The sequence below is a fragment of the Ceratina calcarata genome, unplaced genomic scaffold (genome assembly GCF_001652005.2).
Source record: "Ceratina calcarata isolate Rehan_Ccalc_2016 unplaced genomic scaffold, ASM165200v1 scaffold478.2, whole genome shotgun sequence".
NCBI lineage: Eukaryota > Metazoa > Arthropoda > Insecta > Hymenoptera > Apidae > Ceratina > Ceratina calcarata.
Window position 1 is genome coordinate 468,595 of NW_017172008.1, and position 22,485 is coordinate 491,079.

Genomic DNA, 22,485 nt, shown 5'->3' on the forward strand with positions numbered 1-22,485 from the left:
CGTTGGGAAATAATCCGTTAGCTAGGCACCTGAGAAGAATCCCAGTTTCCGTTGATATTGAAATTGATGAGAATTGGATTGAACCGAAGCGACCGTCGCCGCGTGACCGAGTTGCGTCTGATATTCAATTTGGATGGCGCGCGTTTTACCGTTTCGAGCAGCTCATTTCATCAGCACTACTTTTTTAGCGGTAGGCCATCCGTTGGATGCGCGTGCAACGTCCCCCTATTCGATTTCACAGAAATCCAGCAGAACCCGACGTAATTCATGTTTTAATTGGTTTCCGATTTCTTTGTAATTGTTGCATTCTTTGTAAACGCGATTCAAAGCGAACAATCGTTCGAGAGATCGCTCTTGAAATCGTGACCCGTTCGCGCGTAATATAATAGCGATTGATGCTATTTTAATTAATCACGATCCATCGCCATTCGGCGACGTTTGTCATTTAACCAGTCTGACATTGTAGCTCGGAGATTGCGCCGCGCGTCTCGATTGAGCGATAAATAATCCTAAACGGCGGGAACGATTTTTTTCCTTTTTCGAATATTTACCGTCCGGCAGTCGCTATTTTTTTTTCCACGGTGTGCAAACGAGCGCGTGTGTACCATCGACATGCCAATCTGTAAAACGGCGGCTCGCAAATCAACGATTTTTAACCATTACACTACGTTATCGAATCTCGATGTCCGCTCGTTCGTTACGTGCGCGAGTATCGGCATAATCGTAGCTGTGTGAAAAATGTACAGGTCATCGAGTCGTGAACAAAATGTCTGGGATTCGCGGACAGAAACGAGCACGCGCGAATGCATCATACGCCGAAAGCAGAGAACGAGAGAAGGCAGATAATAAAGCACGAGACTTGTTACATTTTTACGCAAAGGCACGGCACAGCCGACCGGGAGGTAATTAAAACTTCGGGACGCGCGTCGCGTAACGAGGATAATGCGATACATCGCGGACGAGAGGCGGTTACGAAAGTCGAGTGTGGATTTCAATTCCTATCGAAACACGACCCGCGGACTTGATTGGGCTCGTTGTCGAGCTATGAAACGAGCGGAGCGTTCCGTTATCGATGGGGCTCGATCACACGCCTCCTTGTTTCACAGTATATCGTTGCGCGTCGCGTTAAAATTTCGCTCGTCTCTTGCGTCTCCCATAACGGTGTACCACGCGCGATTAATACGCCGTCACGTGACCCCGCGTGTATCACAATATACATACATATATTCATAGATTGGCGATAAAACGGCCCGTCCTGCGCCTGGCGATAATTAATTGGCCGCTGCTCATCCGAACAATTATACCCGAATACCGTTGGCAATAATTATCAGCGCCCCGCAGGGACGACGCCTAACCATCGAACAAATGCATTCGTTTAGTCTGTTTACTCGCGTCATCGAAATTTTGACGAACTACCCTCCTCTCTTTCTCTCTCTCTGTCTGTCTCTCTCCCCCTCTGCCTTTCGACATTCGATAAAAAGGTCAAGCGACGCGTAATCGAGTGGCCGTCGTCGCAGCGACGCGACGGGAAGAACAGCACTCTCACCACGGAAATTACGTAACCCTTTCATGTCTCGATAATAACGACGTGTTTTTCCGCCTGGAAATTCGCAGCACCGCGATGACTGCACCTGACTGGTGAAACTCGAAATCAGAGAGAAGCCTGCAGCAGGGAATCAACTCGTTCGAGGCCGACCGTTCTTCGGGCCGTCGAACAAAGACACAGAAACCGCGTCTGTGATCAATTTATCATCGCGTGACCTAGAATCAAAGATACGAGTCCCACGGGTGGACCGTTCCTGGAAACAAGCGGATGACGACGGCTGATGTGTGTACACGTGTGTACGATAGTCAAAGGATCGACAGAGCCGAGTCTGGTTTCCTCCCACTTTGTCCAGTCAACGTGTAACGTACCGATACCGAGCTACGCAACTGTTTCAGTTCTTTATGGCCTGGAGTCGAGTTCTAATTCAAACGGTAGCCCGGGTCCACTATCGTAACAGAATGTCTACCCTTGCCGATGTTTCTTGAATGGTCCGATCGGAGATTGGATTTATCGAACCGTGTTCCCCTTTTTGAATAGCGACGCGTGTATTAGCCAACAATTTCGATTTTCGTTTGATCACCGAAGTTAAGGCACGTTCGGCCACCGTTACCAGTTAAATGGGTGATCATCTGGGAAGTTCGCAAAGTGCTATTGGCATTAGTAGTTCAGGGTTCATCTGAAACTATGGGTCCCTGGCCAGCCATCCGAGCGCTTGTCGTGCTATACACACACAGTATATTCTATAATTTTCTGATGAAACTGTGTCATCATATGTTTAAGCGAAACACGTGTCATCGGACTTTTTTATTGAACTCGACTGCAAATATTGTTCACACGATTTCGGCTTTAATTAATTCTTTACGAAATCCGAACGCGGTAATAATATTTCTGGAACATTTATCAAATCTAGCAAAAGGGGACACATGGGCGCGTCCTTCGCCACCTCACCCTTCTATTTTGATTCGGTCCCAACTCGACCAGGCGCCGATAACTACGAAACCGCAATATCTCTGCCGTGTACGCCTTTCAATTTGAATAATCCGATGAATAAATTTGCCCGACCGCACAGCCTTGTTGCGATTGCAACGTGGCGTACTCCGTCCTTCTCCGCCTTTCGGGATCATCCCCTTGAAGACGTTTCCGGGCCAATTCCCGGCGTCTCGTCTAATTTTTGATTGGCCCGACGTGTGTAACAATTTAGTCTATTACTATTCCCTAGCCGATTGCAAACCATTAGCGAGGGCAATAAATGCCGCTTCTTTGACCAAACTTGGATTCCAGTCGTGTTTTTCGCAAATGCCCGTTCCCAATCAGCGGCCAGATGACGGCTGGAAAACCTCTGGGAATTTAGGAACCGAGTTGGAATTTATCATTTTTATCGACCCTCCTTCGGGCGATAATCCATAATCGGTTCGACGGATTCTGATTAAATATCTATTAATCGACGGACTTTTTGATGGATATCGCAAAAATGGGAAACTGGGTCGCTACCCCGGCGGACTTTACAGAAAAATCACCGGATCGGTTCTCTTCCTATGGGAGGCCGTCGTTATCGACGCGACGGTTACGTGTTTTTTTTTAACGCGCGATCCGTTCCCAAGGCGCGGGTGTCACCGGAAAATTGATTTATTATAGCGTAACCGTTTTCCTGCGCAGTGTTTGTCCGTATCAGTATTCGTGCGCCAACGAAAACTGTCAGGCTTGCCCGTACGCAACCCGGCCCGGGCTGTTGCAACGGCATTGTGTGCTCACACAACAATCAACATTGGCCGTGTGTTGCCCGTCGTCGCACGGGTCCCAAAACGGCAAATTGATGCTCGCCCGTGTGCACACTGGCGCGCGTTCGCACTCGTGTGCGTGTTGTCCGCCTTAGAAACGCTGACAGTACGGAAAAACGCGGGAGGCAACTTTTAAACGAAAAACACTGATCGATATACACCAGCGACGAAACAGATTGTTGACTATTAAATTTTCTCCAAAGTTCCTGCAGACATTTTCCTGGCTTTTTTAATTCTGGTTTAATTAACGTTACTACTTATTTGTCGACGTAACTTCGCCGGAAGTGTCGGTGTCGGTGCCTCACACAGGACCCAGGGGTACTTTGTTTATTTAACCAGGAACTGTTGTATAAACGCGCGTGAGACTCGACATCAGTTTGCGCCGGCTGGGAACTATTTTTATGGAACTTCTAAACATTCGGGGAAACCCGGAACGTCTGACTCCGACCCTCCAACGCGTTGTTTCCGTTACAGGAAACACGGTACCATAGTTTAAAAGCCTGCCAGGGGAAAAACGGAGAGGAGTACCGGGACGGAGCGACGGATTCGACCTTAGTGACCTACCCATGGCACGAATTAACGCCACGAATGAAAGAAACGCCGACAGCGACGCTTGGCTCCGGGGTTTCGTTTGTTTCGAGACACACAGCGGCCACGACCGAGTTCCTTTTATTGACCTTTCTCTTCGTGAAGCTTTCTTTCTGTTGACACCATTCCCGGAGCCCCGGCGAACGATCGAACACACACGATTCTCGCTCGAATTCCCTTCTTAATGATAGCCTCTCGCTTTGCTGTTGGCGATTTTATATAGAGCGACGGGGGACGCGTTCAACGGTTCATTGGAGGGTGCGAACCATCGGCGTGTGTCTTTATTGTCCGATCGACAGAGCTCCGGCTTGCCCTTTCAAGAATTACTCCGTGATCCTTTAACCACTCTGGGTCTTGGGTAAATGTCACGTACTTCTAATCAGAAATAATCTAGAGAAGATCTTCTATAAATTAAACTTTTATAAATAAAATGCATTCTCATCAGAATCTACGTATCTCTTATTCATTCTCAATGCTCTATTTGTCGTTAGTCCTTTGAACAATTATCCTCTGATCCCTTAAGCGTGAAAGGTTCGAATGAATATCGGTCCTATTAAGGAAATACGCGAACGTAAGAAATCGTTACTGATAAAAACATAATTTTTTCTTCTTCTCGTCGCTGGCCGACCGACAGAAAGAATTAAATCTAGCAGCAGGGATCGTCCGTAGTTTATTCACGCTGTCGTTTTCTTGTCCCTCCGCATTGGGACGAGACACTTGACAAGACGTTTCCGGGGGACAATGCCGTACCCAGGATTCCGTCGTCCATTCCTCGCATGTATCCCGAGAGCTTAAGCGCGTTACGTGTCCCTTTTATGCACGAGAAAACATCCTCCGGACCGGGCTACTCTAACCGTATCCGTATCCTTTTCTTGGCCGCCGCCGCCGCGATGATTCGACGGGAACGCGAACGGGCGTTACAGGAAAACCGGGAGAAAGCCCGGTACGTATCTACGCGTAGAGACCAGGACACATATAATATCAAAGTTATGCACCGTGACAGTACGCCGGCTGCTTCACAATGAGGGAATCCTTGCTTGTCCGGGCTCAAGCTGCGCCCGGTGATTTAAGATCGTGAACTCGCGAAGCGGATATCGATCGCACTACGGGCTCACCCCCTTTTCTATCTCTATCTCTATCTCTCTCTCTCTCTATCTGTGTCCCCCCTCTCTTTGCTATTCCATATCTGCACTGTTCGTGCGGGTGGACGTGTTTTCATTGTTTCCAATGTAGAACAAAACAAATAGAGACGCGCGAGCGAAAAGTACGGCGTACAAAAGTCGAGCCGAAGATTATTTTCCGTTCTGGTAACTGGAAGGGTTGCGCGCGCTGCGGCCGCAGCCAGAGAGAACCGTCCGACTAATGGAGGTTATTCAAGCCCCGTCGTCGCTAGACGTCTCTCCCCTTTTCTGAGTTTAATATTCCAAATTATAGGAGGCGGCTGCAATTTTCGAATATTCATCGGAGAGGATAGGAGAACCTGTCAGCGCGGCGACGACCTAGATAACCCAGCTCGATTCCTGCAGCTTGGTCGTTGAGCAAATGAAACATTTAGCCCTCACGCGCGAAGCCTTATTAATCCAATTGATCAATTTCCACGGTTTCTGTTATTACGTATTAATTAATTAGGAGGATGTCTGATACGATCATGCTAATTCGAAACGCAAACGATGGAATTTACAACTGTGCTTACGTCACGATGGTAACGAGATCCGTATCTTTTGCGGATTTCCCATTAAGGGCGTGCTCGATTCTTTTAGCGAATGAAATTAATACTCCAATTAAATTGTTGCGCAAATACGTACAATGGCGTTGTTCCCGTGGTAGAGCGCAGAAATATTCCAGCGATTACGGGACGAGCGCCGGTATGCATAGTAATCGGCATCGTTATCGGGGTACGTAAACTATCGATACGGAGTGATATTACAAGCGGGTGCAGTCAAGAAACGATCGTCGAGGGAAAGCGGAATTAAATGGTAGCGGAAAGACGGCGTAAAATCCGGTCCGGACATCGGATTTCATTAGAAGCGAGTTAATAGGACGAGACCGCGAGACTCGCGGTCGCAAAGAGGCAGTAAACGTGACTTCAGTGCTCCCTATGGTCTGCCTCGGACTGTACCCGTATCGTACGTACATAGATACGTACACTGTGGACATGTATAAATATGTATGTACGTACATATGTATGATGCGTCCGCAGTTCACATCCCCGAAGCGTGTACATCTGCAATGCAGAAATGAGACGACCATGTAAATTCAATATTTGCGCTGTGATGGAATGATCATTCCGCGGAGGGTACGATAGTTGGACACTTAAGGGCGGGCTCCGTATATGCGGAAGACAACGTCGACGCCGAGGACGCGACGGCGACAGGTTTCCAGTGGTGATAGAACGACTGTGTGCGCCACTTGCCTCCCGGATAGATTGTTTCACCGTGAAAACGGCGGAATAATGTTTGAACGTGATGAACAAGTGGAGTACATTCCGGTCTTGTACCGGTGACAGAATAATCGTGACCTCGAGTACCCGACTCGTATCGAGGCTCGCTGTGGAATATCCACGAAGTTCGTCAGACTACAGTTTTCATGCCCTGAGCTCTGGCGAAATCCTCTCCGTTCGTTAAGCTTGCACGATTCTCATTCAGCCGTCGACGATCGGCTAATTCATATTTAAACGGGCGGCATCGTCGGGCGCGAAGCGAGGACATACGGCAGACGAATTAAAAAGTAAAATATGAGATACACGCTCGGTTGTGCTGTCTGCGTTAATTCGGGGGTGGTCCCATTACCAAAATCAAAATATCCGCCAGCGAGTCGAGCACGCCGGTAGAGAGAGAGAGAGACTGAGAAAGAAGGATCATATCGTACGCTAGATGTTATAGATAAGCGCGCGCGTATGTAGATGTGTACTCGCCGGAGGGTTTGTCAGCCGACAACCCCTTCTAGGGTTGACCTTTCGCCGCGCGGATCGATATCGTGAAACGATATTTCCTCATTACGGTCGCGCGCTGCCACCTCGGCTCGCGCGTATATAAATTTCCGCGCCGAAAAAACACCGTCGGACGCAGGTCTCGTCGTTCGGTCCCAGCTGCGCGCAACCCCTTTCTACGCGGCCGTGCATGTGCGCGACGCGAATTCGGAAAAATAGGGACGGCGGATTGTCTATTACTGGTACGCGTCGCGTTCGTCCGTGAGGGAAATGATTCATTCGAGATTACCATGTACGAAATACACGCGTGTGATGAGTATGTATAATAATGTACGTGGTCCACAGGCGTGCGCGGGTGTTGGAGGAGATGGGAACAAAAAGTGGGAACCTCAGATAGGACGAGGGTGGAGGCAAAAACGGAAGATGCGTTCTGGTTTTTCGTTAGAACTCGAGGAACCTGTCTCGAGATAATTACACCGTCTTTCCGTGATTTTAATAAACGTGTGGGCGAATGGAAATAAAGCAACGTCTTGTCGCTGGTAATTCTTTTAACGAAATGAAAATTTAACAGCGATGCGAAAGAGGATGAAAGAAACCAACGCTCAGCGTGCCTCCTCCTTATCCATCTCACTGAAGGTATAGAATATTTCTTTGCTTTTTCATGTTGAATAAAATTATTGCACGCCCGACGTTATTTTACCTCGCTGGTTAAACGGCTACACGCTACTGTTCGTTACGTCTACCCACCCACCTGTATTACTCCCACACTCCATTATCATAGCGCTTCGTTATTCCATTACGACCCACGCGTTTCCATTAGCGTTACGAATTTTGTTTTATCTTCGAAAATAGCTACGCTGCTATAAGTGTCATCGTAAGTCCATCACCTCTCTTGTCACTTAATTAATACATATTAACGGACCCGTGGGTCTATTAATCGATAATTCAGTCGGACGTCCTTTCTGCAGGTGACAGTTCAATGGTCGATTCGAAGTCATCGAGGTGATACGCGCTAATTTGATTAATCTTCGATTAATTGGGCGATTAATTAGACCAGGATCGAAGATCAATGGTGTTCTACCGTATCGGGTTCAACGATGCGTCGCATAAGCGGACGTATAATTTTACCAGGGGCGACGTCTCCATGTAAACCCTCATGAACGTGATCTACTTACGTACGTCGGGGCGCGGTGATGGAACGTTGAGATGTACATAGCTTCTACTACGAACAGGTGAACTCTTTATTGTGTTCGACTTAAGCATACTCTTTGAAAGTTTACTGCTCGAGTATACGAATTCGTTACGTATTGGTGTATACTAGAGAATAAGAGTGATCATACAACGTAAGCTGCGTGACTCAATCATCTTATATCGCTTAACTGTTGCAAAAAGTTTCAAATAAATAGTGTACATAAAGTATGATATAGTGTAATCATTGAAGTTTAACCATACTCGCACGCAAAAATGCATACTTTTTTTTTTAAAAGGACGATAGATTAATTGCTTCATTTTATTCGTTGATACCGTAAGTTTAGTACGAAAGTTCTACAGAGTCATCGATATCAGGCCATTATCCGGAGGGACTTAAATCAATCGTCGGCACTTAATCAACCACAGGTGCTTCAGAATTAACGCATTGTTCCCTCGGTTCCGTTTCATTTCCTTCGTAACGAACGAATCGAGTTCGTCTCACGTTTCGAGTTCGAGTGTCGCGAGGAACGTTCGTGGCCGCGATCGATCCGCGGGTTCAGCGGTTTTCAAGATATTTAACGAGCTCGATAACGAATCGAGCAGTCGAACCGAGAAACCAGGTGAAGGACGAGGGATTACGGGCGAGAGTGGACGATTCCAAGGGGAGGCGGCATTGTCCCCGTTATTCAAACACCGATTGATCCGACAATAATATTGTTACATCGCATCGAATCGGAGTATCGATAATCTCGCTCGTGCGGACGAGTGGACCGCGAGAATACGCTTTACTGGCTCCGCCAAGATTCCCGATTCACCGACCGACCGTACCATCGTTTTGTAAACCATCGTTATTCTCGGGACGGTGATACCGTCTCGGCGGACACGGCGACCGTTAATTCCGGCGGCGAGTAACAATTTTCGTAACGTCGCGATCAAAAGCGATTTCTCGTTAAAAACTTATTAGTCTGTCTCGCCGGTGGTGAGTAATTAATCGCGATTGCGGGTTCCCGCGAGACCGGCGGACGTCCCCCGAATTGATTACAGGCCGGATACAACTTGACTCGCTTTAAAATTAAACGTAATTGCGATTGTTCCTCAGGATGATTAAAAGAAGTTGGCTAAGTGTGACTAATCCGGTTACAAAGTAATAAATTAACGCATCATCCGCGAAGAGAGGCGAGTGACAAAAAGCTTACGAACAAAGTGGAGGAAGTTGGCTTATGGTAAAAAGGGTCTAGGTAAGAACGGCGAGATAAATAGTCGTCCATTATCGAAGATGGCTAGGCACTTCTATTATCCATACGGTATTTATTTATGTGAACAATGACGCCAGTATACCGGTACTCGATGTCGTCGTAGAAATTCTGTTCCCGCTCGGTCTTCCTCTCGCGTGTCGGACTGTTACGTATAACGGAGGAAGCGCAAGCGTAAAAAACGTACTCGCGCGGCTCAATGAAAACCGAGCGGAAAGGGAAGAAGGCCATCAGAAAGGATGGCGAATGGGTCCGGAGAGAAAAGGGGGAGAACATTTAGCTGCGTTACACGATTGCCCTTCTACCTCGTCAACAGCGCGGATTTAACTTTCAGATAGCCCAGTCATCGCGAGTTTAATTTTACGATTATTTTATTCCGAGAAAAAGAGTTAAGTAGGTCGAGGATGTTCTTAATCAGCGCACCTTTTAAAGGAGGTAATACCGCGCATAATTTTGCTTAGCAGCCACTACTATTAATTTCTTGTTCCTTCCGGCGACGCGACGGTCTCGCGTTCGTCGCGGAATGGATGACGGTGAAAGAGAGACGGAGTAAAAGGCGTCGAGGGGAAATGAAGAAGACGAGCCGATTCTCGCGTTCCTGGGTATTTAAACGGAATCTCGAGCGTCGCGACACTCGTAACGCGTTCGCGCATCCGCGCGTAATTTAATTCGATACGGATTTCGAGCTTCATTATTTCGCCAATTTTCGTTAGCATTGCCAATTAGACTGCTCTCGCGAACAACTATTCCCGAAATCTGTACGATCTTCCCAAACGCCCGTGCTACCCTTTTGCCGTATGACGGTTCGGTAATAAGAGCGGTCGTTATTATAGCGTTCGCAATCCTTTCGCCTCATCTCGAGATCCTCTCCTCTAGTCGAATGGGGGAATTTTCTCAGGGAATTTCTTAGAGACGATGGACCACCTCTCTCCATGTATACGGTCGTGGTTCGAACGCCGAAAATTGTTTCTCCGAAAATTCGAAGAGCGTCGGGGATAACGACGCAACAATTTCCGCGATTTCGATGGAGCCTCCGCTCCAACTTTCCCGCTGAGCTCTCTCTCCCCTTTTGTCTTCCCTTTGTTTCTACGCCACGGTTCCTGGATGCAAAGAAACTCGCGGAAGACTCGACGGGGATAGAGTTAAGGGTGAAAAGAGCGAAGAAGACGGGCCATGAATAATAGTTGTTTTCGGAGCACGATCTCCGGAGATTCGCAGGCGCATAGTTTCGCAGGATAATCCCGACAAGTGTACACGGAATTGAAAAATGTAGTTGGCGAATCTCTTTCTCCTATTGTTTCTTTATTTTCTTTATTCGCTCGTTTGCCATTTAATTCGACTCTACTTCGCGAATCCTCATCCTATTTTTAAAAGAACGTTCTTCAATCCTGTTTGCGATAAAGCGTTTCATTAAAGGGAATAAACACGTTTACGTAAAGGAGTAAAGCTTAGCGACCGCGCGCGCCGATTAATCAATGTCTGTAGAGTATAAAAAGGAGATGGTACGTTGGTAAGTTGTACCGTCGCCGTCGGTCGCGTTACCGCCGCGTCAATCGCAGGTTTCTGGGTCATGGGACTCCGAGGTACGATGTCGTTGAATATTTAATTGATCCGCGGTGGTCGTACGCCTAACCGCGTCCCGTGTGCCGCGGCTTTGATGTTTCAGGGCTAATTTACTTTCCTCAATGGCCGGGGTCTAACAAACGCGACACGAATATGCACCGCGCCCGGGGATAGCCGATGCAAAAATCGCAATCGGGTTGCTCACCAATGAATATTTACAAATATTTAACGTATCACGTAACTCTCCCCCGGGAGGTTTGCCTCTCGTTTTATGAATAAATCATGAGGAAGACATTGGGAATCGAAGGGTTGCCGCCGGTAACGACCACAAAATCTCGATAGGGGAAAAAAAATTTTCCTTTAACGAACAAAAAAAAGGGAACGAGCAGGTGTAGAAGGAACGATGGAATATATTCCGCGTATCTTTGTCTCGCCGCCTCTGAACTGAAAAATCGTGCATACCACAGCCGTCGCTCGTGGGTACTACAAAAAAAAAAGGGGTGGAAAATATTTCGATTGATCCGCGGGTATAATGGTCTCATTGAATTGGATGAACGCGGATCTCGGTTCGCCCACGAACAGAAAACAATGAAGGAGCAAAAGTAACAGAGCGTGAAACGTTTAGAATTCACCGTAGACAAACGTTTTAATGAACGTTTACCGCGAGGAACTATCGGACGATGAATGTTTCACTTACAAGAAGAACGTAATTGCGTGGAATAGAATTTGATCAAGAGCTCAACGATCTTCGAGACGGCACACGTACGCAAAAAACGAGTCGGTTCGCGTCCGACCGCGCGAATCAAGGGGCGTCTGACTAAGCGCTGACTGTTACTACTTCGGAACGTTTTCGTTTCTCGTTTGGTGAAGTCAATTCATACATTCTTTATGACCATGTCATATGCATGTGTACGTTCGACCACAAACAATTGTAGCGTAATCGTGTTACAAATTAATAATACACTGCAAAAGGACGGGTGTGAAATGAAATTAAATCAAGATTTAAAATAATATACGATATAGGCTTTCGGGATAAAGGCGAGACATTTAATTCAGTTTTATTCGCAGTCTCTTCCGGTATTCAGGGTTTCGAATGGGAGAGCGCGATAAACGTGCAACTGCGAACGGTGTCGAGGCTCGCCCGCGTATTCTGTTGCGGCACGAAAAGAACGCGCGAAAACGTTTTTATTTCGCGCGACCGGCCGAAGATTAATGGCTCTCTGTTTCGCCGAGGTATTCCGTCTACGATTTCGCGCGCTCGCCGCCGGGAAAATTGTTTAATGATTGATAATCTATCCCGGCTACCAAATTAAGCTCCCGGTGGAATGCCGTTCGCTAAATCGCCCGGCGCGTATTGCTCGTACCTATCGACTACGGAGAACAAAAAAGGGATACGGGGTAAAAACAAAGAGCCGCGGGAAATGTAAAAGAAAATGGAATGAAACCGAAATAAAAGATAGGGAAACCTGGAGAAGGTGAAAAAGGAGAGGCGAAATGAGATTTGCTGTGTCGGCCATAAATCACACGAGAGCAGGACTTAACTACTTTATAACCGTCCACTGGAAACGCGCGGGCAATGTTATCGATGAAAGTTTCAACTCGCGGCACCTCCCTATTAAAATAAGCCCTACCGGGACGGCTTACGCGCTACTCCGACTCTTCGTTACGTAACCACGCGAAAAAGAGAAGTTCGCATGAAGATCGTATATTCGAGATTGCCATTAAAAACTGCCTGGCCTGGGATTCGTTATGTTTCACGGAACCCCGCCGAGTGCTACTCACGCGATCTTCAACGAAGCATCAATACAATTGTCCCGCTTGATCATTGAAATCGTTCATTTTACCGAGGTCCGAATTAAGGATGTATAGGCCATACACTTAAACAATGCTAGCATGTTGAATTTGTTATTATAGATTCCTATTACTATTAAAAAGTTACCTGCAAAATTTTTAATCAATTCACGGGTTTTTTGAAAAATTATAGTCATTTAAAATTTGCATTTATTCCTATGGTAATCAGCAGTAATCCAAAGAAAACTTTTTGGTACTTGGTGTGCATGCATGAAGTTGAAAGAAACAACTGACTTGAGGAAATACAAGCCTAAAAAGTCTGGAATTTTTTACGCTTTTTAGAATATATTTCGATAATTTTCGATATTTTGACGAAAAAAAAAATTTTTTTTTGTCAAAATATCGAAAATTTTTAATAAAAAATAGTGCACTTTTCTTCTAATTTCGATATTTAATGAGTTACATATGATTATATGGCATTTTATTGATGTTGACCAAATCCGACCATCCCAGCGTCGAAATGGCGAACTTTTGACAAAAAATTTCGTTTTTCCTCAATTACTCCTAAACCGTTGGTCCTACGGGAAAATTGCATTAGACCTTTTTTGTAGTGGACGACGAGATCTACAATTCCTATATAAAAGTTTTTCGCTAGCATTAATAGTTTACGAGTTATTGACGAAAAACGAAAAAACAGTTTTTTGTAAATTACTCGTTAACTATTGATGCTAGCAAGAAACTTTTATACAGAAATTGTAGATCTCGTCGCCCTCTACAAGAAAGGTCGTATGCAATTTTCCCGTAGGACCAACGGTTTAGGAGTAATTGAGGAAAAACGAAATTTTTTGTCAAAAGTTCGCCATTTCGACGCTGGGATGGTCGGATTTGGTCAACATCAATAAAATGCCATATAATCATATGTAACTCATTAAATATCGAAATTAGAAGAAAAGTGCACTATTTTTTATTAAAAATTTTCGATATTTTGACGAAAAAAAAATTTTTCAATTTTTTCGAAATTTTTCCAAGGGGGAGAAATAGGACACGTGGTCTTCATACCTTGTCGCAAGCTAAATTAAACGGCTCAACTGTCACAAAAAAATTCGTAAATTCTTTGAATAGAAATAGTTGCAGGATACACGCAAAACTACGCTGTTCCATCCGCCCTCCGCTTTCTCTTGCCCTTTTTGTCTTTGAAAAATTTCGGCTGAGAAATTTGTACATATTTCGCCGCATTTTCTTTTGAGACGTATCCAAAACGTTAGACAGGCGGGAAAGAGGTTGTGGAGACGGGAAACAGGAACCGATAGAAAAGCTATTCGGTGCACGCGAATCGCCGCCGCGGAGATCACTCCCAGAGTCATCGCACGTACTTCATGAGACTTTGGCGGGTAATAATTGTTTCCGCTCGAGGCGTGCCGGCATTTTCTAATTTCGGATACCCTCGTATCGGCTGGGCCTCTCGAGTCGAGATCCCGTTCGGTCCGGTGTTCTGTACGTACGTCTGTCTCGTGGACAAGTAAAGGATTCCTTCTCCTCCGAACGAAGAATCCCGGAGGTAGAAAATAGTTCTACTGAGAAGGACTTGTACAAACAGGACAACGCGACGCGGGGAGGGAGCGGGAGTCTTTGTGTACCGTGCACCATAGAAACCGATGAGACGTGAGCTCATCGTGGCTTTCGCGAATAAACTCGGTATATGGATCCTTTTGAGAAATCCACCGCGTCCTCCTTTTCAGGTTTTGTCTTCCAGCGTATCAACCGTGGCCCTCCTCCCTTCCGTCTCCCGGAGATATATCCGCTTCTCTAATACATTTTTATACCCGTCCTCGATATCCCGTGTGTTTCGCCGTTCCCTCGTTGCAGGAAAACGCGGGATGCATAGCGATTCCACTCCAACGATTCCGAACTCCTAGCTACACTTGACCGCACGTATTTTACCATATACTCGATTACGTGTCTTCCCCGTGGCCGCTCTACGTACAAGTTCCAACGGGAATTCAAATGACGCTCTGATATTCCGTCTTCGTATACTCGACTCCGGATAATTCGTCTATCCAATTCCTAAAACCGCGCGGCGAAAAGAACAACGGTAAAATACTTTGGCGTTGAGTCCGGCCGGGACGTAATTCCATTTAGACACACTTTGGGAAACCGGTGCTTTACGGAATTACATCGTTCGAAAATTTCGATCGCCCTCCTTCTTCGAAGGAATTACAACGCCGGAATCGTTTCGGAGCTTATCGGGACGAAAAATTTCGACGATCCATTAAACCCGTCGCGCGATCAAATAATTTATCTCTACGCCCGGTCGAGCCGCGCCGCTGCGCTCGAACCTCTCGACTAAGTCCGCGTCACGGTTTCAGGAATCCGTGTGTAACCCGATTAATTCGTCGTTACTGATCGGTTCCAGTCGAAAATATTGAACCTCGCGAGGTTTATTCCACTGACTTCTAAACTCCATGAATCATCGCAAACAAAACCAAAATTGTATCATACATGCACCGTGACCAGAAGTTCCTTACGGTTAATTTTACTGTATTTATACGCTAATATACGAAGTGATACTCTTGGGCCATATTAATTTGTACTCACGTCGTTATAGTAATTATCTCTATACGACGATTCTACTTTCCGAAAATATAACGCGTGGGTTGGACTGAGCGGATTTCTCCTCTACAATAAGCCTCCAGCCGCTATGTCGTCGAGTCCGGAGTTTTCTGCATCGCTGCACGCGTCGCGATTCCGTTCGACGATCGTTCGCCAGGGTTCCTGTGTCACTGGTGACCCGTGCCAGAGGCTCCTCCTACGCGTTCCTTGCATCGATCCCCAGGGGATTCTTGTTTTCGGCTCGAACGAGTCTTCGCGTCTTTCTTCTGTTCTTTTCGTACATTCCTTTCGAATACGGATTTCGTTTACAAGAGCTTCCCTGCCGTATCTACGATATCTTTTCGCAATATGTTTATTCTATTGGATACGAAACAACAGGAGCTCCGTACGAGAGAAGAAACCGTCGCGAGTTCCAATCGTAATGGAGGAATATTTTGCTTGAAGGAAGGAAAATTAGCTTTAGGTATTTAGTAATAATCTTACTATTCCTTAAAGCGTCGCGACACCTGTAGGTAATATCGTCTTCACAAACAGAGTTTCTCCTTAGGCACGTCCGGAATCTTCCGAACTCGGAGATTATGCCAAGCTGCGCGCACGCACGTGCTTATGCATGTATGCAAATCGCGATCACTGTTCGCGGACTAATTAAGAGCATAACACGCGTTCCTTGCAAGTCGGTTATCAATCGTGACTGATCTTCGGTACGAATCCTCCGGCAGCTTTGTAAAGTGCACTAGCTAAATTCTTGACTGAAATCTAGACCAGAAGGTGGATGACTAACCCGCCTGGCTAATTAGCGTTCTCGTATGAATATGAAATGAACGCTCGCTGGGGGAACGTGTGCGATGGCGTACGCGTTCGTGTAAGCCGACAAGAATGCTTCTTGATGATCCTAATCATTTCATTCACTTTGGAAGCTATAGATCGACTGATCTACTTAATTGTAATACGATCCTGAATACGCGTAACATGTCAAAGAATACCACAGCAGAAGGTCCCCGATTGGTAGTATACGTACTTCTATTGGCGCGAGGGGACAGTCTATTCTGTTGAACCGAATGGATACAACATGTGGAGGCACCCTCGCCCTATGCTCGTCCATAATACGGTAACTTCTCCCACGCACTCGCTATTGCAGACCGTATCGGCGTGATACACGAAACAGCGTAAAACAACGGGGATAGCGGTAAGAAAGGAAGCTAAACCCGTCGAATCGGGGCTGCGGCTAATTAAATATATATCTCTATAAGCCGGCGCGGTCGGTTTTATCCCAGGCGATATTTTCCGTGGTCTAACGATAATACCCTCCGCGTTCCCATTTGTTACCGTCGAAGGGAACAATTAACTCGCTGTCCGGCTCCGATTAATTTATCACTCTTCGCTTTGGCATTTAAATGCGACCATTTTTCGTCCGTTCCACCGCGAGCAATTATCTCCCTTTTGACAGTTCACTAGCCCGTGTGCTATGCCATCATCGCACCCACTCAGCGAACCTTTCATTTCTCGCGTTATCACGTCCGAAGCAACCCTTTGGCCGACGAGTTATACGTCTATAGAAAACAAAATCGCGCAGCTACTGTCAAAATTTTTTATATACAGATTAGGTTCACCGAATACGTCGCGCTCGTGTCTGCGTACTACGTCCATACGTAATTTCGAGGAAAGTCGCGCAACTAGAAAGGTTAAATTGAACACCGAAAAACCGATGGCCGTGCTGTGTCGCGTAAATTCGTGATGAAAAAGAAGAGACGGATATTGGCACGGGTGCGGGCGTGGGTGCCACCCTGGATACTGTTCACGGTGCATCCCACCTCGCTTTCCTCTCTGTGTGTCCCCCCCGTTCCCCTCCATCGCGACGTTTTCGTGGCACAGAAAAATATTGACGTACACCGGACGCAATCTTGCTAGGAAGTCGCGCAATACCCGTGACCTACAGGAAAGATAGCGAGGATTTCGAGTAGTGCCACGACCAGCAGGCTTTATTGATCTTTCAAAGTCCGAAGAGGAGAGTAACGACTAATCCGAGGGGGCCAGAGAGTCGGGGCAAGTGTCTCCAGCCAATTAAAAGATAGAATCCGGGCAACCGGCGCCAGGGAAGAAAGGATAGGTCAGTCGGTTAATTGGCAGCTGTCGGTTTCGACTGTCGATTTCCGAGAGACCCGCGATTTATTTTAATTTTCTCCGGGCTAGAGATAGCGGCTACGGATCTCTTCGCTCGCCGGGAGTAAAACAACCACTCGATGTCTCGTGATTTTTTTTCGTCCCGTTCCCTCCGCCGATATATTCTTTTTTCCCTTCCACTGTTCTCTCTTTATCATTTTCTTCCTGTGCGTTCCTCCCTTTCCGCGCCCGGTTTTCCTTCCCTGTTCTTTTTCATCGCGCTCATTCGTATTCAAATTTATTCGAACACATAACACACACGCGCGCGGTATGCTTGACAGGAATGCATTCGCGTGCAACGAGTAAAAAAGAGCTGGCAGTTCGCGGAGCGTGACATTCGCTCTTCTTCCCCTTTCTCTGCAATTTCTCTCTCTCTCTCTCTCTCTCTCTCTCTCTCTCTCTCTCTCTCTTCATCGGTGCATTATATTCGACGCATTGCGGCTGCCAACGCTTTTTTCGGGATGAAACGCGACCGAGGTTCTCCGTTTCTTCAATTTCTATTTTTTCCGACCCCTTTCCGACTTCGATAAACCTTGACTTATTCTATACCGGCAACAATCGTCGACCATTAGTCGCTCGATTTTCCTCGGTACAACGCGTTCTCGTCATAACCACACGAAATCCCTGGTTTTCGAGTCGAGCTTCGAACGGATCTGGACAGTTGACCGAAGCGCAACTGGCCCACCGCGTTTCTGCCACCCCCCAAGCAAACTACGACGATTACGTCGACGAAGCCGTAGCTCTGTCAACAATCATACAGCAGTGACCAACCGATTCGAAATCAAACTGCACAGCTACTGGGTCTATCTGATTAAACCCGGTCGCTTGGGTATCGAAGTTAACGCGCTTCGTTCCACGCGCGCGTTTCGCAACGAAGTCGATAGTCAGATAAGACCGTAATTAACAAATGTTTTACAAAAGCGTTCGGCGACAGATGGTGGATCGAAAGAGTGCAGAGAATTTAACTCCGTAACAGATGGTCAAACATCGACCCGGACATTTCTGTAGAATTCCGAATTCCATTACGAAAGAGAATTCTAGGAACTTTTTCCAGTCGTTCACATTTGTCACGATTACTCGTTCCGTCCGAGATACGATATTCCGAGGAGGAAGAACTGTTTCATTGCCGGTGTTTAACGATTTAAGAATCCTGCCAGGGCAATCGATCAGGCGAACGACTGCGGCGGCCGCAAACTACCCCCGGTACTGGGCACAATCCAAAGTTCCATCGCACTCGGTAATCCTACGGACGCGAACGTCGGAACGCGCGTCGAGACCTTTCCTTTTTCGCAATCTATCGCGGGCAAACTAACCAGCTTGGATAGCAGCACCGACGTCTGCCAACCCCGGCGGAGGAGAGTCCCGCAGGGGTTGGCGCCGGCTAAAGGGATGGAAAAGGGAATTCCGGATTGGCGAGCTCGCACACCGTACGTACCGTCTCGAACCCTATTATCCCATCTAAGGCCGATACGAGCGGTTCGTGTAACGCGTGCAAACACTACACTCGTCGAGGATCGAGACGTTTGCGCCTAGCCGACAGATAGTTCAACCGTCTCGCCTCTCTCCGCTGTGGTGTACAAGCTGAAAAGATTCGAACGGTGAAATTCGCAGCACGGTCAGTCTTTTTACTAAAGCTGAAAGTTCGCGTCGCCTCCTGCCACTTCTACTGCGCTAAGGTCTCGAATGGTTATTATGCCGTGGCACGATCCCGCTCCAAGTTTTATTATAGAACATTATTCTCGTTATCGCGGTCAGCTAAATTAGCCCGAACGCCGGGTCGTTACTCTGAATACTTGCATTTGTCCTGGTGGACGTTGCCCGATACATTCAATTCTTTATTTCGCAAGGCCGCGAATGTGTTGCGATAAAAAAGAAATTCTCTCGAGGAATTATTTTCTGACCGGAGCTCCAAGCGAACTGCGCCACTTTTTCTTACACGCGTTAAGGCCTATTACCCAGTAGAATTTGTGCGAATGATTGAATTCCAAGCTTTTTTTTTCTTCTTTATTTCTCCCCTGGTCTCTGGTTCCAGTGTCATTTCCCTTTCGATGATGAGTCCCTTCACGCTCTACTACCACTACTCAAGTCCTCGTCATCCTCGTCACGCATCACGGCGCCGAGGCCGTCGCCGACGCGACGGCAGGGATGGTTAACGACCCCGGGGCGAGAGATTGTTCCGCTGCCAATATGCTTTAGTCTCGGGTTGGCTCGCGGAACGTCATTCACCGGCGAAGAGTACGTCGAAAGATAATTCGCTGGAGTAACGAGTGTCTATTCTGTGGCGGTCGCGCCCCGCCGTATTCAATGGCTCGCAATTACCCGTTTTAAGGTTAAACGTCGCCGTAATACGTCGACAATAAATTTTGTTCCAATCCCGTCGTCGTCGTCTCCCTTTACGTGGCCACCGTTATACCGATTCCGGTACTTTGTTCTCCACTCACGCGTTTAACGCTAACTCGATACAAACTTATTAATATTTCATCGCGAAGGATAACTTCTCTTGCTGCTTTCATTCGTTCGTTAACCGGTGTCTATTCACGTTCGAACGGTGTACAGAACTCATTGAAAATATCTCCTTCTGTCTCGCAGATCCAGCCAATTCATCCGCATTTCCCAACCGCGAGGCATAATAATGCGATTGTGTATCAATTTTCTTCCGCGATTAACAATGCGTTCCCAACGAGTTCCGGTAGAAACGCGCTATTAAATGGATTCTCAAGGAGAAACGATGCTTTCCCTTACCTACGGAACCGGATAAAGACTGAAAAACCTGTGGATGCTGAAGACGATACAAGGCAGCATGCATCGCAACGTGGGACGCGCTAAAGCGAAATATATTCACGGTAGATTTTGCTCCTTTGAGGAGAGTTAAACCACTTTTATTTGGAAACAGCCAGGTCGGTTGTTGTATCAACAGAAAGCCTGCGGAGCTATCGATGGACGTTCGAATTTCGATTCGTCGAGTTCCGCGAGCGTAGGTTGTTTGTTGCTAATTCTTAATCCGTTCCGAGCGGTTTTCGCAATTAACGGTGTAACCACGTTATACGGGGCTGAACGGACAAGCAGGTGCCACCTTTTGACGCCTCTAGCCGGCAACGAAAACTCGTTTGCCGACCACACGACACGCCGTTAATTGGGCCTCGAAAACGCCTGCAGCGACCGACGAGACAGCCGCAGCCCGCGCCCCGCCACTCTGCGGCTCCGTCTTTTGCATAAACAATGATCGCAGCCTGGGGAAATCTTCGTCGTTGTTAATAAACGAACGCAAGCTATAAATTTTCGTACGCCCGGTCGGTGGCACACCGCGGCTACCAGTTTCTGTGGCTCGTTAAAAATTTCAGCGAAACAACATCTGTACGCGCCATCCGACGCTGTCGATGATCGCCGTTATTAAAAGCTCAGGCGTCTATCTTTCAAAAGCTTCACGGCACTGCGACGAGAAATCCGATATGCGTGTTACTTTCCGTTAAATAATTAATGCTGGCCGAAATAACGCATGCTGCTGGTTTAGTGTTCTCGCGATTCACAGAAAATGTTAACTAATGCATTACGAGACGATTTATTGTATATTTAAATATTGAACGTAATATCTACTACGAGCAGATTGGATTAAATGTATAAATATGCAATGGGAATCAAAATAAAGTACGTCAATTTATCTTATTTTACACTCGTGTCAAATTCGTTAAGCCAGTTTCGTTAGACACGTCCGTGTTAAATACGGACTGCAAGGATCTTTTATGAATTGTTGAAAGCTCGAAGATACCCGGGTCTCTTTTACCGTCGGGAAATCGCTAAGTGATAACTGAATCGCATCTGACCGAGTAATAACATCCCTTTATCACGCCATCAACACCGTAAACTCGTTTACGACGACGCCGTAGCGCCACTGAGAAGTATAACAACGAAATTAATGTTCCTTCCGGAGTTTGTCCCGCGCGTTTTGCGAGTTATTCCCGACCTTAAAGGTTTGCCGAGTGCTCAGCGATAAAAATCGTCTGCCGAGCAACGGATCTGCCGCTGCAGCTAAATTACCGCCGCCTCGGGAGAGCGTGCGGCTTCCGGTAACACGCGATCGTATTCGCGACATCGAGAGGAACGGGCGAAAGCGGATAGCGGCGGTCGTAAACGCTCGCGCGAAAAACCCCTCGCGGCCACAGATGGGCAACCGTAAAGATATCCGGTGACAAGCGTAATTTTTCTTATAAACGGCGCAAGTATCGCGGTTTCGATTTTTAATTTGGTCAAGCAGACTCATCCCCGTTTTTCCGTGTATCCAGTAATATTCTCTGTACAAACAATTCGACGGGAAAAAATTCTGAGCACGCGTCAGTGGAATCCCTAGGAAGTAATAAGGTTTGAAAAATAGTTGCGGTTCTCGCGAAGTTGCTCGTTTGCTCGACAACATCGGAGAACTCGAGATGGATTTCATGCCGGGAAAATTTACGAATTTATCCAAGGCGATGATGTGAGGACGCGCCGATGAATATTGGATAAGGAAGAAAGTTTGATGTTTCCATTCTCGAAGACTGAGTGTATGCAAAATTCCCAGCCGGTAATTTTCTCTAATTATGACGTCGGAATTATTTCAAACGACTCGCGCCTAACAACGCGCTGAAGATGCAAACGAGCTTGTCTTGCTTGATGTACGTGGCTACGTTCACCAACGAACTAGTTCTCCGTCTCGCGCTTGTCGAAACGCGTCAAAGCGAACACAATTGCAGTGAAAGCTTGCGCTCGCGTTACAAAGCGGCGACTAGAAAACGTTCCATTAACTGTCTTCATGTGCCTGACTCTTAGAGGACTCGCCAGTTTGATTAAGGTTACGGGAAGAGTTAAAGCACGCAACTGTAACTGGCGACACTCTCCGGCTACATCGTTTCCCGTCTCTGGTCACAAGTTTGATTGAGCAGCCGGCGGGGAGCGCAACAAGATCTACAGAAATTCGGGTTCGCGCTCGGTGTCAGGCTTTCAGGCCATTGAGACGCACACAACGCCAGAGAATACCGTAAACGGGAATGGGACTTGGAAAAGGTACTGTGTATTATAAAATCCACCCCGTCACTTACTGTTAAC

The 22,485-nt window shown here is 46.9% G+C and overlaps 1 protein-coding gene and 1 long non-coding RNA gene across 4 annotated transcripts in view; one reads left to right on the plus strand and one right to left on the minus strand.

Moving 5' to 3' along the window:
* Nucleotides 1-22,485, minus strand: part of LOC108627551 (irregular chiasm C-roughest protein) — a 131,842-nt gene that overhangs the window by 49,969 nt on the left and 59,388 nt on the right. For 2 of the 3 annotated variants that reach the window (XM_018028853.2, XM_018028852.2), the window contains exon 2: nucleotides 6,092-6,136. The exons of the other annotated variant lie outside the window; for it this stretch is intronic. In XM_018028853.2, coding sequence (XP_017884342.1) covers nucleotides 6,092-6,136 — 45 coding nt within the window. The remainder of the gene's footprint in view (nucleotides 1-6,091; nucleotides 6,137-22,485) is intronic. 3 annotated transcript variants of the gene reach the window in all.
* On the plus strand, nucleotides 747-8,206 carry LOC113464671 (uncharacterized). The gene is made up of 3 exons (XR_003389517.1): nucleotides 747-902; nucleotides 7,187-7,477; nucleotides 7,810-8,206. It is a non-coding gene; the product is annotated as an uncharacterized LOC113464671 (long non-coding RNA).